The 20,625-nt window shown below is 43.0% G+C and overlaps 1 protein-coding gene across 1 annotated transcript in view; it reads right to left on the reverse strand.

The window, feature by feature from the left end:
- Positions 1-798: 798 nt before the first annotated feature.
- Positions 799-20,625, reverse strand: part of REEP4 (receptor accessory protein 4) — a 30,220-nt gene continuing 10,393 nt past the window's right edge. The window contains exons 3-8 of the mRNA XM_040346150.1: positions 19,042-19,118; positions 15,512-15,632; positions 10,997-11,110; positions 7,070-7,202; positions 5,208-5,368; positions 799-1,940 (exon numbers count right to left, since the gene is read on the reverse strand). Coding sequence (XP_040202084.1) covers positions 1,875-1,940; positions 5,208-5,368; positions 7,070-7,202; positions 10,997-11,110; positions 15,512-15,632; positions 19,042-19,118 — 672 coding nt within the window. The 3' untranslated portion in view covers positions 799-1,874. The remainder of the gene's footprint in view (positions 1,941-5,207; positions 5,369-7,069; positions 7,203-10,996; positions 11,111-15,511; positions 15,633-19,041; positions 19,119-20,625) is intronic.

The raw sequence follows: 20,625 nt of genomic DNA on the forward strand, positions 1-20,625 counted from the left end.
TCCAGATTATATTGGTCTGATTTTAGTAAAGTGACTTGCCTCTTTGCATTATTCATAGAATAAACCCACACGTGTAAATAAATGCCAAAACTGGCACTGAAGCATGACCGAGCTCTGCAATCACATTGCACCACCTACACACCTCCCTCCGCTTTTACACTAAAAAATAATAATTTGGCAGTACTGTATAAAAACACAAGTATGGAACATTTAGGCTCGTCTAGCTGCAAAACTCCAGAATTCTGACGCTGCGATGACCCACATTAAAAGTTTACTAAACACTTAAAGCGGAGGTTCGCCGGTAAAATGCTGTTTTTACCCTTAGATGTATGCTCATTTAGTCTAGGGGAATCGGGTTGTTTTTAAATCCGAGCATTACTTACCGTTGTAGAGGGCGATCTTCTCCGCCACTTCCGGGTATGGGCTGCGGGACTGGGCGTTCCTTCTTGATTGACAGTCTTCCGACAGGCTTCCGAAAGGCTTCTGACGGTCGCATCCATCGCGTCACGATTTTCCGAAAGTAGCCGAACGTCGGTGCGCAGGCGCAGTATAGAGCCGCACCGACTTTCAGCTACTCGTGACGCGATGGATGCGACTGTCGGAAGCCTGTCGGAAGACTGTCAATCAAGAAGGAACGCCCACTCCCGAAGACCCATACCCGGAAGTGGCGGAGAAGATCGCCCTCTACAACGGTAAGTAATGCTCGGATTTTAAAAAAACTAGCCGATTCCCCTAGACTAAATGAGCATACATCTAAGGGTAAAAGAGCAAAAACGGCCTTTATGGGTGAACTCCCGCTTTAAGTCAATCCTGAGCTGCATGTTTCCCAGAGACTGCTCACATCTCTTTGGATTTCCATCGGCTGCTTCACTACGAAAAATGCATAGTATGAAAGTCTCTAGAACATGTGGCCCAATGCTGAGAATAGAAAGGTGCATCAAAGAAAACAGCAAAGATTAAATATATCTTCAGGAGACAGAACCAGAAACCCCATAGTGAGGAAAAAAAACTCAATAGGAGTAACACACCTTATACTGTACAGGAGACATACTGACTTCTTTGGCAGTGTTCAACATACAAAGTTTGCACTGCAGTCTTAAACAAGTTGTTCAGTACATGGAGGCGCGCAGTGCAGCGGCTTCTCTGACTCCTGGTTGAGGCGTAAAAGTTTAGTATAGACAGAGAAAAAATAAAAAAGTATGATGTGGGGGAATTGCATAAGAAATCGCTTAAAATGGAAGTGTCAATTTTCCCCCAATCAGTTCCACACATGCAGAATTCCAATCAAACCGAGTTCATTAGAGAAATTGGTCTCTACCTGGAATTAAGACTTTATTCTCCCAAAATAAAAATTAGGGAATTAAGAGTAAGGGAATGTGACAGGAACAGATAGGATATATAGAGAGGTAAGACATTTAGCCCCATCCATTAGATTCTAGTTCTGGGAATCAAGCCCATCCATGTAGTCATGCGTTAACAGCACTGTACAGCAGACCGAGGGAGGGGCCTCGGTAAACCACTCCCATTATTACTGATGAATTATGAGGATCTAAAGACAGGTAGCAATGAGAATTATGGCTTTCCAGGCAAAAGGATAAATGGAGCTTTAAAGAAAAAAAAACAAAAAAAACAAAACAATTGTATGTGCAGAGTGAGACATATCCATAGATATGCATGTGTATACATTGACATATCCCATCAGACATAGTGACAGACAGCAACACATATCCAATATTTACAGATGACGCACACTGTGAAGGCATGCCTTGTAACACACAGCCAGTGTGAGCAGGAAAATAAAATTCAGTGTTTTCAGCTTTCTTTGAGGACTCGAGTGGAGTCAGTTCCTCCGCTATACTCCTAGTTTCCATTGGTTACATCTCTGCATCAGACTGAACCACCTTCTTCTTCGCTCGCGTTCTGCTGCTCTTTACAGATGCCTGCAATTCATTACACACACAATTACAAGAGGTCAGCCACGGAATGAAATGCTGTAGGGTTGGTAAAGACTGGAGCTCTTATACAGCCATGAAATACATATACACAATACAGCCATGAAGATCAGGATAGAAGACATCCATGTGTCAAATATTCAGCCATTACCCACATCACATCTGTACTATATAACTCCTATACCCAGAACATGTATGTACTGTCATATCAGAACAAACAGCTACATGGATCAGGATAGAACACATGTTAAACACCACTATGATGACCTAGGAACACGACATGTCAATATCACCACATCAAGGCTGATTTACTAAAGGAGTTGAGAATCTGTACTCAATTAACCACAATACATATTCAGGTGGTCCCCGGGTTAGAAACAAGATTGGTCCTGGAGGTTTGTTCTAAAGTTGAATCTGTTTGTAAGTCGGAACAGGTAAATTTTTTTAAGTGTAGCTCCAGCCAAAAAATCAATTTTTATGTTTTTTTTGGATAGCATAGGGAAGGGTTGTCACCCGGTAACATTTGTTTTGCTGTCTGTGCCCCTGTTCAGAAGATTTGACCTCACTTTCTGTCACAATGACTAGGGTTGTCCAGATACCGATACTAGTATCGGTACCGATACCGAGTATTTGCGGGAGTACTTGTACTCGCGCAAATGCTCCCGATGCCTGGCCGAATACTTTTGTATTTATCAACATGTTCTATGAAAATTCTTTAAGTTTTTTACTACTGCGTGACAAGCAAATAAAATATTTTTATTCATTTTTACTCATTTTTATTCTTTTATAATGTCTTGAGTTAGAGTTCTTCATAATTCTAAAGAAAATATCCTTAGTCTGTATTGTGGTTTGAAAACTGTCACATGACATTTAAAAAAAGTATCGGTATTCGGTATCGGCGAGTACATGAAAAAAAGTATCGGTACTTGTACTCGGTCCTAAAAAAGTGGTATCGGGACAACCCCAACAATGACAATTGGATTTTGAAAATTTTGGAAACAAGCCTTGGTAATAAAGCATCAGTGGAGACACTTTTCCCATCATAACTCATACAGGAGAGAATTTCCCTTCCTAGGGGGGAGATTTCCTCTCACTTCTTGTTGTCTCCCTCCATTTGTAAGTCGGATGTTTTAACTAGGGACCGCCTGTATATACATTGCGGCTTTGAAGTGGTTTACCAGGGGGTTATGGCTGAAGCCATCAGCCAAAACACTGGTATTTTTATTTTTATTTTTTTCAGGCAGTGGCTGGTTGTCTCACGAATGCAGGCCGCTAATACACTTTCCCGCCACGGTTTCTCAGGCTTAACCTTTTTACCAGTGTGCCCGAGAAACGATCCGACGGTGCAGATGCCTGGTCACAGAGGCGATAAAAGACCAGATGGTCCTTCATCACCTCTATGGCCTTGGAGGACCCCCTGGCTTTGAGTGGAAATAAATAAAAAAGTTTAACAAAAGTAAAGTGTTTTTTCACCCCAGATCTCTCCATAAGGCCCCTTTCAGACTGGGGCGGGAGCTGCGGTGGCGGTATAACGCCGCTAAAAATAGCGGCGCTATACCGCCGGAATTGCCGCGGGTATCAGCCGCTAGCGGTGCGGTATTAACCCCCGCTAGCGGCCGATAAAGAGTTAATACCGCCCGCAATGTGCCTCTATAGAGGCGGTATTGCCGCGGTTTACCATTGTTTTCAATGGGAAGGAGCGGTGAAGGAGCGGTATACATGCCGCTCCTCTCACCGCTCCAAAGATGCTGCTGACAGGAGATTTTTTTGTCTCCCGCCAGCGCATCGCCTCAGTGTGAAAGCCCTCGGGCTTTCACATTGAGTGTGCAGTGAAGGAGTTTTTCAGGCGCGATAGCAGCGCTATTTTTAGCGCTGTACCGCCTGAAAAACTCCTCAATGTGAAAGGGGCCTAAAGGAGGATCTGTCATGCTTATTTCTATTACAAGGGATGTTTACAAAAAGCAAACAGGGGTTATAACCCTGCCCTACTAGATCCAAAATGAAAAAAGTTGAGAGAAAAATAAAGTTTAGCCTTTAATGCTACTCTACATATTCAGCCCATATTGGGATTCAGAGATTCAGATCTCTATATCACAAGGCATAGCCTGATGGGTATCATTACTATTCGCTACGGAGTGTTCCTGCTTCACATGGCTACTTACTGAGCTACAAAGTGCATCATCCCATTGGTGATATATTGTCACATTGTCAAATCAGCAGACAGGTAACACAGAATGCTGCAAAACTGAAATCACATGCCTAGCTATGCAGTATGGCAAGTATGTGCAAATGACAAGACATGGAAAGTCCATTGGCAGATAAAAATGCAGTTGTAGATGTTTCCGTTTTTATTTGGCCTTTTTTTTGCCAAGATGCTATACCCACATCCCAGTACTATAGCATTCTGCGGGAAAATGTATGCACATCCTATACAATTGATTGCATTTATATACTTTGTATATGAATCTGTACAATGTGTAGAACACCACATGTGTGTGATCTAGCGTAACATAGGACTGTGTAAAGGACACCAACATACAGCAATACAGACCATTTTTACCATTTATATGACATGCTGTACAGTGCTTAAAGCGGTAGTTCACCCTCTTGTACTTGATTTTACCATCGAGACAGGCATTGTAGCGCGAGCTACAGTATGCCTGTCCCGATTTTTTTAACCCCGTACTCACCTCGTAGTCGTCCATCGTAGATTTCGGCTCCCGCGGGGAATGGGCGTGCCTATGGAGAGGGAGGATGATTGACGGCCGGCCCTGGCACGTCACTCTCCCCGAAGACAGCCGGAGTAGGTCTCGGCTCTTCACGGCGCGTGCGCACAGGCTATGCGCACGCGTCGTGAAGACCAAGCCTATTTCGGCTATTTCCGGAGAAGCGTGACGCGCCAGAGCCGGCCGTCAATCATCCTCCGTCTCCAGAGGCACGCCCATTCCCCGGTATCTTCGATGGACGACTACAAGGTGAGTATGGGGGGAAAAAATTCGGGACAGGCATACTGTAGCTCGCGCTACAATGCCTGATTTAAAGGTAAAAGAAAAAAAATTATTTTTTTTCCCGTCGATAGGGTGAACCCCCGCTTTAAGTGTTGTGTTCTCTGCATATCAAGCTGTACAATACAGCAGCACTAAGTTGTATAATAAATTAATCCAATTTGACCGGGCAGGCTATATAATGTGCTGCAGGACACGTCTTCAGTGGTATGTACAATGCTGACAGTATAAACAATAGGCCGATTCTCACCTCTCTACTCAGCACCTTCTTCTTGCTGACCTTCAGGCTTTGGCTCCTCTGCAATGGTTTTGAAGGTAGACCGCCCCGTGTTCTCGCTGCAGTTCTGCTTTCTGAATCCGACCACCTCTCATCCATAGAGTCACTGTCGGCTTGGGACTGAGCGGGATAACCTGCAAAAAAATAAATATATAAATCAGCTTTTAGCAAATCCCAAGCAAACATTTCATCCACATGACATAGCAAGATTCCCAAACCAGCAAAATAAAGTACTGTACAAAGTAAGCAGCTTAATTCCATGTGGTCATTGAAACTGGATTTTTAAAGTAATTTTAGCAGTCCAACTGATATTAAAGTGGTTGTAAACCTCAGACATTAAATACGAACAAAGCCTATCCCTCTATAGTGTGTACTTGTCTCAATTAATTTCTGTCTTCTGCTTCGTTCCTCTGCCATCAGCAAGAGTCACTTCTGACACGTTTTCCTGACACCAGGAGAAAATGGTGACAGGGGAGGGAACTCCAGATTATTGACAGCCTCATCTCTGTTCCTGGGTGCTATGTGAAGCAGGGCGTGTCCCTTCCCTCCAATCAGCTCTCCTCACTGAGCTCTGCAGGAGTAAAACTTCAGCTCTCTCCTCCCTTTTTTCTTAATTTCCTACACTTCATGTCAAACTCTTTACCGCATAACATAATCCCATATAATTGCTCAATCCATCCATAAACTTGATCATGCCCACTCTCCTCACTGAGCTCTGCAGGAGTAGAACTTCAGCTCTCTCCTCCCTTTTTTCTGAATGCCGACAAGCTTTTTAATTCAGCACTTTAAATTCTGTAGATTGTCCCAAAATGAGTGTCTGCTAGATTAAACTAGGAGGAGAACATGGCAGACAAAGCAATACTTCTGGTGTAACCCATTTACCATCATACATTACACCATGCCTATGCACTAGTGTCCTGATATAAAGACCTAGCCTTCCTATGGGTCTTTTTTCAATGCTGAAAATTAGCGGTGCACCAAAAGTTTTGCCCACCGAATATTATCATCCGAAAACTGTTTTTTTTTTTAAATCATGCCGAAAAGAAAAAAAAACAGCAGATACCGCAATCGCTATATGTCATGGAGCTGAATTGTCCAGGCCGTAGTAACAATGTCCCACCTCCTGTGATAGACGGCACACTGATACAATGCCGGGACATTGAATCAGTGTGACGCAATAACAGGAGGCGGGACATTGTTACTGCGGCCTGGGCAATTCAAATCCAGCTCCGTGACACAGAGATCGCCGCTCTGATCCAGGCACAGGCATTGGGCACTGGTGAGGCTGCATATGACGGGCACTGGTGAGCCTGTATATGACGTGCACTGGTAAAGCTACTGGGCACTAGTAGGCTGCATATGACTGGCACTGGTGAGGCTGCATTGCTCTCTTGTATCATGTCTGCAGTCTATGACCATCTCCTGTATCAAACCTGCTAGTGGCGCACCAAATGGAAATTTTGCCATTACTATTAGCAGCGTGTTTAAGTAAGAGATTGCAGACATGATGCAAGAGGTGGTTAGGGACTGAAATGTGTAATGACGGTAAACGTGGAGACTCTAGGAGTAGATATGAGAGTCGGGCCTTGCAGAGGAAAGTCGAGACATGGTTGTCAGGGCCTCCCAGAATAGGGGACAGAGGCAAAAAAAAAAAGTAAGGAATAAAGAAGTATTTGGTAATTTCAATGTGTGATTTATTCATTTTCTAGATTTCTATTTATGGTAGTTACTTAACCACAGCTATATAAAAACCAAAAAAAAATAAAAAAATAAAAAAGACAGATTTTCAGCTAGCGCTATAGAATATATAGTGACCCCCCCCAATCATGACTTACTAATGGGGCGTCGCTGGAGATCAGCGCCATCTGGATAAAGTGGGTCTCTGTAGTGTAGTGGGGCATCATCCGGGAGCTCCCTTAGATCTTGCATGCTGAAACTGCGCAGACGCCCAACCAGGGCTCCTTGTCCCTAAACATAAAATTGATAAGTTACAGAAAGAAAAAAAAAAAAACTTTGCTATAGTTGGATATACAACATATAGGGGTTTATTTACTAAAGGCAAATCCACTGTGCACTGCAAGTGCACTTGGAAGTGCAGTCTCTGTAGATCCTGAAGGGGACATGTAGGGAAAATAAAAAACAGCATTTTTGCTAGTACACGATTGGATGATAAAACCAGCAGAGCTTCCCCTCATTTCAGATCTTCCCCTCAGATCTAAAGCGACTGCACTTTCAAGTGCACATGTAGTGCAAAGTGGATTTTCCTTTCGTAAATCAACCCCATAGTAACAATGAATCTTAGCAAATTCAGTGACACCAACCATTACAGTATAGCTATAGTAGACCAGAGAGTTCTTCATTATAGGTGGTCAGATAAACCTGTAGGGTTTAATTATATCTATAAGGCCTCTTGCACACAGGAGTAAAATAAGAAAAGTTTTTTTTACGGATCTGAAATGAGATGCATGGTTGTCTATGAGACATTGCACCCAGCTCAGAAGAAATCAGCAATACCGATTTGAGTGCGGTAATTTACGCTCATACACAAGTTTACTTTTTTAATGTTTACACGAGTATAAAGGGACTATATTTCAATACTGGCAATGAAGAATTTTACTCGCCAATATGCTTACACATCTTTACTCGCCTATACTCAACATTACTCATATCTTTACACTGGAGTAAACATCAGTAAATTATGACGCCCATGTGCAAGGGGCCAACCTGTTCTGCCAACGCACCCACAGTGAAAAAAAAAAAAAAACACACACGCACATGAACCCCTTTCCCCCCCCTAACACAATGCACAACGATGTAGGTATATTGCCATGGGGTTCCATACAAAAAAGTAAGGCCCTGCAAAGCAGCAGCAGCAGCATGTTATGTGCTACAGCAAAGCAAATGTGTGATCCAGGCAAAAGTTTTTTTTGTTTTGTTTTTTTAGGAGCCATCAGAGGAGGAATGGCCTGGCATTGCCTGGATCTCTAGTGTCTGTGCTCATCCAATCATACCAAACTAAATTTTCTATACTTCATGACAAACTCTTTACCGCATAACATAATCCCATGTAATTGCTCAATCCATCCATAAACTTGATCATGCCCACATGTACCTTAAAGCGGAGTTCCAGCCTTTATGTTTATTAAAAGTCAGCAGCTACAAAAAGTGTAGCTGCTGGCTTTTAACATACACTTACCTGCTCCACTGTCCAGCGACGCCAGGAGCCCCCCCCCTGGCGCCTCCATTCTAACTGTGGGCACCCGGCCATGACAGCTTTCGGCTTCACGGCCATGCACTTACTGCGAACGGCGCTGCGCTCCCTGAGTGGACAGGCGATCGCCTGGGACCTGTCACGTGTCCCAGGTGATCGCCTACAGGGAGGGGCCGCATTAGGCGATATGACGAGTCGCCTAAGCGGTCCCTGGGCGGAAGGAGAAAGTGGGACAGGAAGTCCCACTCCTACTGAAGCCCCCCCAAAAAATAATTACATGCCAAATGTGGCATGTAAGGGGGTGAGGAGTGGTTTAAGCCGAAGTTCCACTTTGGGTGGAACTCAGCTTTAACGCAATATTAAACCCCCCCCCCCCCCCCAAATAAATAAATAATAATAATATATTGCAGTTTACCAATCATATATGGTGGCTACATTCGTTTTTTTTAGGCTTCTTTTCCCTTCTGTATTCACCTGGCAGTCTGGCCAGTGACACCTCCTGTATCAGAGTGGCTCCCCTCTGGATGAAGGCGCACCTCTGGATAGCAGCATTGTCAGTCTGGGGAGGGGAGTGTTAGATAGACCAGCAGACTTCAGATACACTAACAATTTGAAGCCACACTCCAGCTATAACACTTTAGAAGCAGTTACTTTCCCCCCATTGTGGGATAAAATGTGTTACATATATAGAATAAAAAGCGGACCATTGTTAAGCACCCGTCAGTGGTAAATGGTTTCTCTCAACTGCTACATATGCAGGACAACTTGTTCTGTTGAAAAGACAACAGACTTAGGCCTCATTCACACTTGGCGGACTCCGTCGCTACAGAGTCCGCCTGCTCCAGTTGGCTCAGCGGGAGATCAGTCCGCAGATCTCCGCTGAGCCGATGATGACAAGCTCCTCTTTGCTCACTGAGCGGGGAGGGGCTTGTCGGGCACCGCTGTGTCCCTATGGAGCGATCTGATGAAAACGGACAGCATGTCCGTTTTCATCAGATCTTACCCGATCCAATCTGCATGGACGGATGGGGACGTGGCCCCCATGTCTGTTTTTAGCGGGTCGGATGTCAGCGGACATGTCTCCACTGACATCCGACGCTCCATAGCGATGCATGGAGCGGCCGTTCAGGTCCGCCGACAGACGGACCCGAACGGCCAAGTGTGAATGAGGCCTTACTGGCTGAATCACCAAGTGAAAAAACAAAAAAAACACAAATACAGCCATCACATCTAAGAATTGGAATATAAAAAAAAAAAAAGTTTACTTCTGTCAGCATGCTGTCGGAGGGCTTTGTTTCAAGGCAAGTCTGTCATAATGTGCCAGTATGCTGTACATACTAGCACATAATGCCTTGCAGGATAAAAAAATAAAATAAAATATTTTGTCTCAAGAATTTACTACCGCTGTAAAGTCGATAAATTTTGTTTGCATTCTAGCCAAGCGGTTACATGTGGTCCTTTGTATAAATTTCAACATACTACACATTTTTTCGATTTGGAAATTCACCACCAGGGGGAACCAAGTTACCTGAAAGTTGTGGCCGTCTGTAATTTAGACACTTTAGAGCAGGGAGCTTCAAACTACGGCCCTCCAGCTGTTGCGAAACGACACGTCCCATGAGGCATTTTAAAATGTTGATATTCACAGACATGGCTAGGCATGGTGGGAATAGTAGTTGTTGAACAACTGGAGGGCCGTAGTTTTGTGACCCCTGCTTTAGAGCCACGGGTTCTGTTTTGAAAGCTTGTATATTTTTTCTTTGTATGTTTTTGGTATCCCATCTAATTTCTACTATGATATTGTTCTATAAATAAACTGGATATGACGCCCTTATCTACTTGGAGAGTGAGGATTTTCATTCTGACTTCTGTTCTAACCGTAGAATATAGATTCCATTGCAATTCGGCGGGTCGGGCGTCCTCTCCGCTCGTTTCCCGCGCCGAGTTTGAATACTGCGCCGACATATACAGAGCGCAGTACACTCGTGTATTGTCGGCAATGCTCGGCAACTCTCGCGCTGACGTCCTGTACGTCCAGGACGTGAGCGCGGAAGGAGCCGAGACTGCCCGACTATACCCGAGTGTACTGCGCTTGGTATATGTCGGCGCAGTATTCAAACTCAGCGCGGGAAAGCGGGTATCGGCGTATACCGCGCACCCACGATTTTGCCCTGATATTCAGGGCAAAAAAGTGCGCGGTATACGCCGATAAATACGGTAAATACAGTCTTATACATGTGCTTAGCCCTCTGTTGCAAAACCCCTATTCTTAATGGAGTAGGGAAGAAAAAAAAAAAAGTGCCAACCCCCAGTTACTTGACCTGTCATAATCATATAACTAGCCTCTCAACCAATCAGTTCTCTTTGTTGCTTTAACCAGAGAGAATGCCATGGAACGCTGAAGGCTCCACATTGAGGCCTGCATTTTATGAAATGTTTAAGCTTTCCTAACCCCTTTATAAAAAATCAATCAATATTTCACCAATCTACTGCTCTGTGTATTCACTTTGTACTTCAATAGGAAAATCTCCCAAATAGACGTAAGAAGTACCTTGGTGGCAGCCTGCACGGCAGCAGAAGCTGCGATATTCAGTCCCCTTCGACCAAGAGTGACCACAGACTCGTAGCCTCGCTCCTTTGCTTGTACAATATAAGAATCGATCTCCTAGAAAGATAAACAGATTTGGGTCAGGAGTCATGCTCAGCAGGGAAGAGGTTAACGCGGAGGTATTTGCAGGTCTCAGACGCTCTTCCCGCAGCTGTTCTGAGCGGAGAAACAGGTCAGGACAGAAGAAGCTGCTGGAATCTGGGAGTAGCCTGAGGGACTCCTTCTATCACAGGCCAGTGTGGAGAAGCCCATTCCAGCACAACGATCACTACCAGACCTTGTACAGAGTTCACGCCACGGGGGTTATTTACCAAAGGCAAATCAACTTTGCACTACAAGTGCAAACTACAAAGTACTTGAAAAGCACACTGAAAGTGCATTTGGAAGTGCAGTCGCTGTAGATCCGAGGGGGACATGCAAGGAATATAAAAAACAGCATTTTAGCTTGCACGTGATTGGATGATAAAATCAGTAGAGCTTCCCCTCATTTCAGATCTACCCCTCAGATTCACAGCGACTGCACTTCCAAGTGCACTTGTAGTGCAAAGTGGATATGCCATTCGTAAATAACCCCCCCAAGCGTCTGTCATGTGTCATCATACCAAAGCAGGTATATAAAAATTACACACAGCTATCATACACTGTCAGTATCTTCTATGTGTACTGTTAGCAGCCATACAAAAGTGAAACGCATAAAAGAGGCATCTAAAGTATGCGAGAAAAAAAAACGGTTAGCAGTCAGGCTTGCGTACTTAGTAGATCAGACGAGAACAGGAGTGAATGGCCCAGTAAGCAGGGGGAGAATAATGAAGACATGCAGAGCAGCAGACACAGAAAAGGGGGATATAAAACAGAGGCATGAAGGAATGTGTCACTGCAAAATGCATTATCTAAGCACTACTAAAAGTTTTTTTTTTTTGTTAATACTGGTTGTAAACCTCAGACATGAAATATGTACAAAGCATAGCCCTCTAAAAAAGTGTGTCCGAAGCCTTGTTTTGAAGCAAGTGTAGACAAGTGCTTTTAATTGAGACCAGTACACATTGTATTGTACACATTGTACTGGTCTCAATTAAAAGCACTTGTCTACACTTGCTTCAAACACACATGTTTAAAGCTCTCTGAACACCAAAGTGCCTGTCACCAAATAAAAATGATTAGTTTACAGTCCTGTTTACACCTTGCTTTTTCTTTGCTTCGCAAATTATATTTCATGTTGTAAAGTGCTGCACAAACTGTTGGCGCTATATACATCCTACAAGATAATACTCCATGTCTCTTTAAGTGCCTTAACGCGTTTTAAAGTCGAAGCAAGTGTAAATGAGCCCCTAGCGTCATTTCTGTCTGCTGCCCCGTTCCTCTGCTATCAGCATTAAACACTTCCAACAAGTCTTTCTGACACCAAGAGAAAAATGGTGACAGGGAAGGGACGACCAGCTGATTACCAGTCTCAGCCATGTTCCTCTTCCTCCCAATCAGCTCTCTAAGACCTCCTCACTGAGATCTGCAGAGTGTAACTTCAGCTCCCTGCCCCTTTTTTTCTGGAAGCTCAGAAAAACTGCAGAGAAACAGGTACAATATAATGTAGGATAAATTTGTTACACCTCTGTGTATCACCTGAGGCCAGTCACTTCACTGGGTATATTTAAGGCAGGGATCTTCAAACTACGGCCCTCCATCTGTTGTGGAACTACAAATCCCATGAGGCATTGTAAAACTCCGACATTCACAGGCATGACTTGGCACAATGGGAATTGTAGTTCCTGAACAACTGGAGGGCCGTAGTTTGAGGACCCATGATTTAAGGGTTTAGAACCAACCACTATAAAGCACAGTTTTTGTTGACATCTAGACAGACAATTTTAACTTTGTTCTTGTTGGGGTCCTTTCTGTGCGCCAAAATGTGAGTGCAGCCAGATATGAAATCCCTCAGCAAATATAACAGTGAGTGGAAACAGCCAAACATCTCAAACCACACTTACTCTGGTCATCGCCATAGTACAGCTCTCCTAGGTCAGCCCCAGCTACTCTACTATAGTAACCTTAGCTGCTGCCAGGGCTCCAGAGCAAAAATTAAATGCCCTTCAATAGTATGTATTGCCAAGCCCAACTCTTCACCCCACTGAGCCTTGGCCCCTTCACAAGAATCTGTTCTACATTGACACGCAAGAGGAGAAAGGATATTACTACCCATAGGAGGGAGGAACAGTTTAAATATGTACCAAAGACACGCTGGTGGGTTACCTAGCCCTAATATGTGTATGCAAGATACTTTAGAGCACGGTTTTCAAACTGGTGGCCATCCAGCTGTTGCGGAACTACAAGTCCCATCATGCCTCTGGGAGTCATGCTTGTAATTGTCAGCCTTGCAATGCCTCATGGGATTGTAGTTCAGCAGGAGGCCACCAGTTTGAGACCCCTGCTTTAGAGTGTCTCCTTCATGAGCCCGAGGACTGGCGTGAATGGACTGTATGTAAAGTGCTGCATAAATTGTAAGCATTAGAATACAAAAAATATTACTTTTTGTAGGGGAATCAGAGTAGGGATTGTGATAATGTGGAATTTGTATTTTAAAACCCCATAAAAAAAGTACATTTAAAACAAAATAAAAACACACACACACACACACACACACACACACATCAAATCCTGGAAAGCGCATAATCACTGCAGGGCGAGTTTACAAATCTTTAAAGCATGCATTAACAACCATAATTACTGGCAATGCATAGTTCATAATGCGTTAGCTCTAAAATGAATGCTGGAATCTACCGGTTGCCATGACTGCAGAACCTGATTTTTGCATTTGCTTTATTAGACTATTACATTATGCTTAACTACTTCAGACCTGGAAAATAACAAATGAAACCTATACCATGCACATTAAGAAATAGGAAAAAATACATTTTTTTTTCTTATTTCTTAATGTGCATGGTATAGGTTTAATTTCTGTTTTACATTATTTTATACAATTAGAAGTGGCAGTGGCATTTTTTCTTTTCAAGCAATGGTCCTAAAGTGTACCAACCATAATTTTCATGGTGCCACTTTCTTACAGACAATGCCACCATTTACCCCTGCAACGATCCCTCCCCAACTCTGATCGCCCACACACGTACATTCCCTAAAGATCGAGTCAGCGAGGGATCTGTGACAGTGAACTAAAACAACCATCAGCACAGAGAGAAATGAATACACGACTTGTATATCAATCATATTTCAATGTTCAGTGCAATTTGCAATATTGTTATTTTTTTTACTGATGTAGAGATATCCATTCCACATGACAATCTAAGAAAATAATAAAAATAAAAAAAAACAGACAAACACTAATAAGAGTGATTAACCACTTCCTGACGGCCGTACGACTTTGTACGGCCGCAGGGTGGCTCTAAATCTGGGAGGCCGTCTTTTTACGGCCTCCGCTCCTCCTGGCCACTAGGGGGCGCGCTGGCCACATCACTGAGATGCCGATGCGCGTGCCTGGCAGCCGCGATGTCCGCCAGGCACCCGCGATCGTCGGTTACAGAGACAAGGACGTGGATCTGTGTATCCACGTCCTGTCAGGGAGAGAGGAGACCGATCTGTGTCCCTTGTAGATAGGGACACAGATCGGTCAACTCACCCAGTCAGTCCCCTTCCCCCACAGTTCGTAACACTATGCAGGGTACACATTTAACCCCTCCCTCACCCCCTGGTGTTAACCCCTTCAATGCCAGTCACATTTATACAGTAATTAGTGCATATTTCTAGCACGGATCGCAGTATAAATGTGAATGGTGTCAAAAGTGTCCGATGTGTCCGCCATAATGTCGCAGTCCCAAAACAAAACGCAGATCGCCGCCATTACTAGTAAAATAATAATAATAATTCTGTCCCCTATTTTGTAGGCGCTATAACTTTTGCGCAAACCAGTCGCTTATTGTGTTTTTTGTTTTTTTTTTACCAACAAGCAACATAGCAACAAGTAAAAAATATTTTTTTTTTCAAAATAGTGGCTCTTTTTTGTTTATAGCGCAAAAAATAAAAAACCGCAGAGGTGATCAAATACCACCAAAAGAAAGCTCTATTTGTGGGGAAAAAGGACGCCAATTTTGTTTGGAAGCCACATCACACGACCGCACAATTGTCAGTTAAAGCGACACAGTGCCGGAAGCTGAAATTTCACCTGGGCAGGAAGGGGGTATATGTGCCCAGTAAGCAAGTGGTTAATAAGCTTTACCAGCAAGCTTTAGTAAAAGATTAAAAGTGGCCCTTTACCTAGACGATATGGTTTTGGAAACAGTCCAAAAGGCTACAAAGTAAGCTTCTAAAAGCAGGACAGTGAACCTTCAATAAAACTAGTAATGTGTGTCTGATAACTTCACAGAAGGATTAAACTCTGCCAGCCCCGGGGTAGATGTACGGGAAGGTTAGGTTTATGTACAGGGGGTGACGGAGAATGGATACTCTAATTACCTTTTCCCTTAGGGACAGTGCAGGATGGATACATTTCCTGTACAGAAGGCTGGCCCCTCTTGTGTATGGAGACAGCAACCAGATGACAAAGGCCATTTTTATCTCATAGTAGAATGGGAACCTGAAAAACCAACCAGAGAATGAGAACCAATGAAAACAGAACAAAACTGAGCACAGAGTAAAGTAGCAAAAACTAGACACATTTAGCAAATACGTCATCTCCCTTCCATTTCTATCAAAACTGAAGAATATACATAACAAAATAAAAAATAAAACTATATACATTAGTTGTCTTTATGTATTAAAATGTCGTCAAGTGGGCATCAGTGCCCGCAGACATACAAGACTGCGCTATATAATTGTCCAACAGCTCTTTTCCAACCTTTGTACTTTAAGTACACATTCTACAATTTTAAATTGGCACCTAAAGTGCATTCAGAGTTCAGTACAAATGTATCGAAGGAAAAATATAATCATTTTGGAACACAATTCCATTTTTGGACATTGTTTAGATGTTGGAAAAACTGTTCTATACAGTGGGGGAGAAAAGTATTTATTCAGCCACCAATTGTGCAAGTTCTCCCACTTAAAAAGATGAGAGAGGCCTGTAATTGTCATCATAGGTATACCTCAACTATGAGAGACAAAATGTGGAAACAAATCCAGACAATCACATTGTCTGATTTGGAAAGATTTTTTTTTGCAAATTATGGTGCAAAATAAGTATTTGGTCAATATCAAAAGTTCATCTCAATACTTTGCTATATATCCTTTGTTGGCAATGACAAAGGTCAAACGTTTTCTGTAAGTCTTCACAAGGTTGCCACACACTGTTGCTGGTATGTTGGCCCATTCCTCCATGCAGATCTCCTCTAGATGTAACAGCTCTGGTGAACAGAGTGAACCACAACTGCGGTTAGCAATGATTTCAATGCACTTCTTTATGTGAGAATTCAGTATTGGACCCCAGGCGTCACTCCAGACAAACAGGAGTTTTTTTTCTACGTCATCTCTCTCTCTCACAGAAAGAAAGGCGTTGAGCTACTAAGGATGGACGCATTACAAGATGCGACCAGAGCTTAGCGCTTAAAATTATAATATATACTTTAAAGATTCCAATGCACCTCTATATGCAAGTGACTATCAGTACAGGACCCCAGGCCTCACTCCACGCAAACAGGAGTTTGGGTATTCTCTACATCATACCACTTAAACATATAGAAATGTATTAGGCCACCAAGGGAGTTGGTATGAAATACTATCAACCCATAGCATAGAAAAGTTAGAGCGAACATGTTCCGCGAATTAGGGCAAGGCCCATAAGTAAATAAGACTTATGTCAAGCACGTAGTAAATAGGAGTTGTTAAGTCAACTAATAGTTGCATATGAGGGCAAATATTGCTTAGCTTATTAGAGAGTATATGAGAGAAACAGCCCCAAAGCATGATGTTGCCACCCCCCATGCTTTACAGTAGGTATGGTGTTCTTTGGTTGCAACTCAGCATTCTCTCTCCTCCAAACACGAGTTGTGTTTCTACCAAACCGTTCTACTTTGGTTTCATCTGACATTCTCCCAATCCTCTTCTGGAAATGCTCTCTAGCAAACCCCAGATGAGCCCGAACATGTACTGGCTTAAGCAGGGGGGACACATCTGGCACTGCAGGATCTGAGTCCCTGACAGTGTAGTGTTACTGATGGTAGCCTTTGTTACGTTGGTCCCAGCTCTCTGCAAGTCATTCACTAGGTCCCCCCCCGTGTGGTTCTGGGATTTTTGCTCACCCATCTTGTGATCATTTTGACCCCCACGGGCTGAGATCTTGCGTGGAGCCCCAGATTGAGGGAGATTATCAGTGGTCTTGTATGTCTTTCATTTTCTAATTATTGCTCCCACAGTTGATTTCTTCACACCAAGCTATTTGCCTATTGCAGCTTCAGTCTTCCCAGCCTGGTGCAGGTCTACAATTTTGTTTCCTGGTGTCCTTCGACAGCTCTTTGGTCTTCACCATAGTGGAGTTTGGAGTGTGACTGTTTGAGGTTGTGGACAGGTGACTTTTATACTGATAACAAGTTCAAACAGGTACCATTAATACCAGGTAATGAGTGGAGGACAGAGGAGCCTCTTAAAGAAGAAGATACAGGTCTGTGAGCCAGAAATCTTGCTTGTTTGTAGAGGAGACCAAATACTTATTTTCCACCATAATTTGCAAATAAATTCTTTCCAAATCAGACAATGATTGCCTGGATTTGTTTCCACATTTTGTCTCTAAGTCGAGGTATACCTATGATGACAATTACAGGCCTCATCTTTTTAAGTGGGAGAACTTGCACAATTGGTGGCTGACTAAATACTTTTTTGCCCCACTGTATTTTACATCCCCTCATCCAATAGAAGTGCCCCAGCAGCAAAGAAGGCCTCTTGCACATTCCAGCTTAAAAAAGCTCAGTACAGCTTTTTTGTTTTACTGAGCTAAAATACAGCCCATGAATTGTAACGTGCCTACGCACACAAGCGCGTAAACAAGCACTGTGCATTCTCCAGTAAAAGAAAATTAGAAAAATCTGCTTTTTTGGTCAGCAATTTACACCTCACGTGAGCAAATATGTGCCAATGCACGCAAATGTCCATTTACATATTGTACAGAAGAATAAGATTTCATGCATTTGCGCAAAAATACATACCAAAAAAAAAAAAAAAACTCATTTGAAAAAGTAGATGCTCAAACAGGAGTATCATGTGCAAGAGGCCTTAGCATGTAAAACACCCACACTCAACCAAGTGGTAGAATAAAGTAGGCAATTCACTGTGCATAGGTCATTAGGAGGATGACAGTTGATACTGCCAGAGGATGACAGTTGATACTGCCAGAGGATGACAGTTGATACTGCCAGGCTGTATGGATAATGCAAATGTGACAGGTTTATATATACACTGTAAGGGGTTAGCTCGGTAGCGGGGTGTGTGACCCCTTGGATGGGTTCACCACACACTGAATTTATACAGACAGGCAGTCGAAGACGGTTGAAAACAAAGATTTTGGTTTATTCGTCCATCTTGCTGGAAACAAGTGCAAGCGTCCAAACAGCATAAACAAAATCAAACATAAAATAAACCCTGGCCACTTGGGGCGTCTACCGGAGTCCGGCACAGCCTAGTGCTGGGCAGACACTGCTGGTCACACAGCAGAAAAACAATAGTCTTTTGATTTTTATCACACAGAAAAATCAATCACTTCCTCACCTCCTCAGAAGACTTTCAGCTACTGCTCTTTTTCACTCAGAAAGCCTCAGGATGCAGCAATTCAGTGGTAATCCTCTGGATTACTTATAGAGGCCTTAATTGCCTCATTCTGAACAGCTGAGGTTTTCCAACGCCCTTAGACCTTTTCTGGCTACTTTGCAGCCGACGCCTAATAACAATTGGTGTATTGTCTAAACAAGGCAGAAATGTATGTCCCGTCTGTAACACCCACAGATTTACCTGACTTCCTGTCACAATACACACACAGGTGGCTAGGGGGGTGATCTTACCATGAAATGAAAACATCTGTAAACGTTTCTACTGTCATAAAGAGTGCGAACACGATCCAGTACATCATCCAGCGCACCTGAAATAAAATGTACCATAAAAATACACCAACAGGAATACCTATATTAGCAGTACATATAGTTACTGAAATATACTAAATCTGGAATGGTGTAATGCAACATACTAATAGACAAGGTTTTACAGCTGTATTAGGGCTGAAACATGTCCTAAGCCATTCAGGAAAATAAAATATGGACAAACGTTATCAAATTGTTAAACGTAATGTGACCGACATTAGCAGACATGGCATAGCACATATTTTTGGAATTGTGGCTCCTCATCCTTCGGACTATATGTCTGTTATAAAATGGTTATACTATACCATTTTTGTAAGAGGCGTTCAGAAACCAAGTGAACATTACTGGTAAAAAAACAAAAGAACAAAAGCTGGACAGCCGCACTCCAAAATTTTCTTTAAAAGAGATGTCTTTATTTTCAACTGTGCATACAGTCACTGCAAGCCCACAAAAATCAGTATGGCCAACGTTTTGCACTGGCGTCAGTGCTTAGTCATGGCCATGACGCCAGTGCGAAACGTTGGCCATACTGATTTTTGTGGGCTTGCAGTGACTGTATGCACAGTTGAAAATAAAGACATCTCTTTTAAAGAAAATTTTGGAGTGCGGCTGTCCAGCTTTTGTTCTTTTGTTTTTTGCCATTACCGCATTGCCAGCACCCTGTTGGTTCAACAACCCCTGATCATCACGAGGCTCACCTGGAGCGGTGAGAATTCTGTCCAAGTGAACATTACTATTCTACATTGTTTAAGAACTTGTTGGAGCTTTTAGGACTTTTACATTGTTGAATGTTTAACGAGGTACACAATAGAACACGCAATGAGCACACAACACCACTCCTAATGCAGGGTTACTGTGCTAAAACACAAGTAAAACTATACAAGCCTATTAATTCTGGAGACAGGGCTATCATGTACCATTATGCTTTCCTTTACATTTCCAATGTAAAGTCCCAACACCACGAATGATCTGTTACCTTCCCTGAACACCCTGCTTCCGGTCTCATTGTCAGAGGATTCTACACAGCCAACACATGGGGGACAGTACTACAACTGAAGCATGCAAAATCTGGTGCAGCTTTGCAGAGAAACCAATAAGCTTCCAGGTTTTATTGTCAAAGCTTAGTTGAACAAGATGAAGCTAGAAGCCAATTGGCTACCATGCACAGCTGCACCAGATTCCCGTGCTCCCGTGTTAGTAAATCTCTCCCATAAGGTCTGAAAAGTCTTAGCACAAGCAGGCCAAGAGGAACCGCACAGCACTTTATCTTACCGTTAGGAAAGTAAAGGTAGGTGTAAAGTCACACACAGATGGCCTACAACCCCAAATGTTCATTCTAATACTGGCTTCCTATGGGTCCATCAAATACATTACCGTAGGGGTTTTGTTATATCCATTTTATAAGTGCAATAGAAAACCTGTTCATTCAGCAAAAATCTTGTGAATGGCATCTTCCTGTGTTCTTTGCCTTTCATGCATGGTTATTAGTTATCGTTGCGCCCAGTTCTC

Source organism: Rana temporaria, chromosome 3 (genome assembly GCF_905171775.1).
Source record: "Rana temporaria chromosome 3, aRanTem1.1, whole genome shotgun sequence".
Classification (NCBI taxonomy): Eukaryota; Metazoa; Chordata; class Amphibia; order Anura; family Ranidae; genus Rana; species Rana temporaria.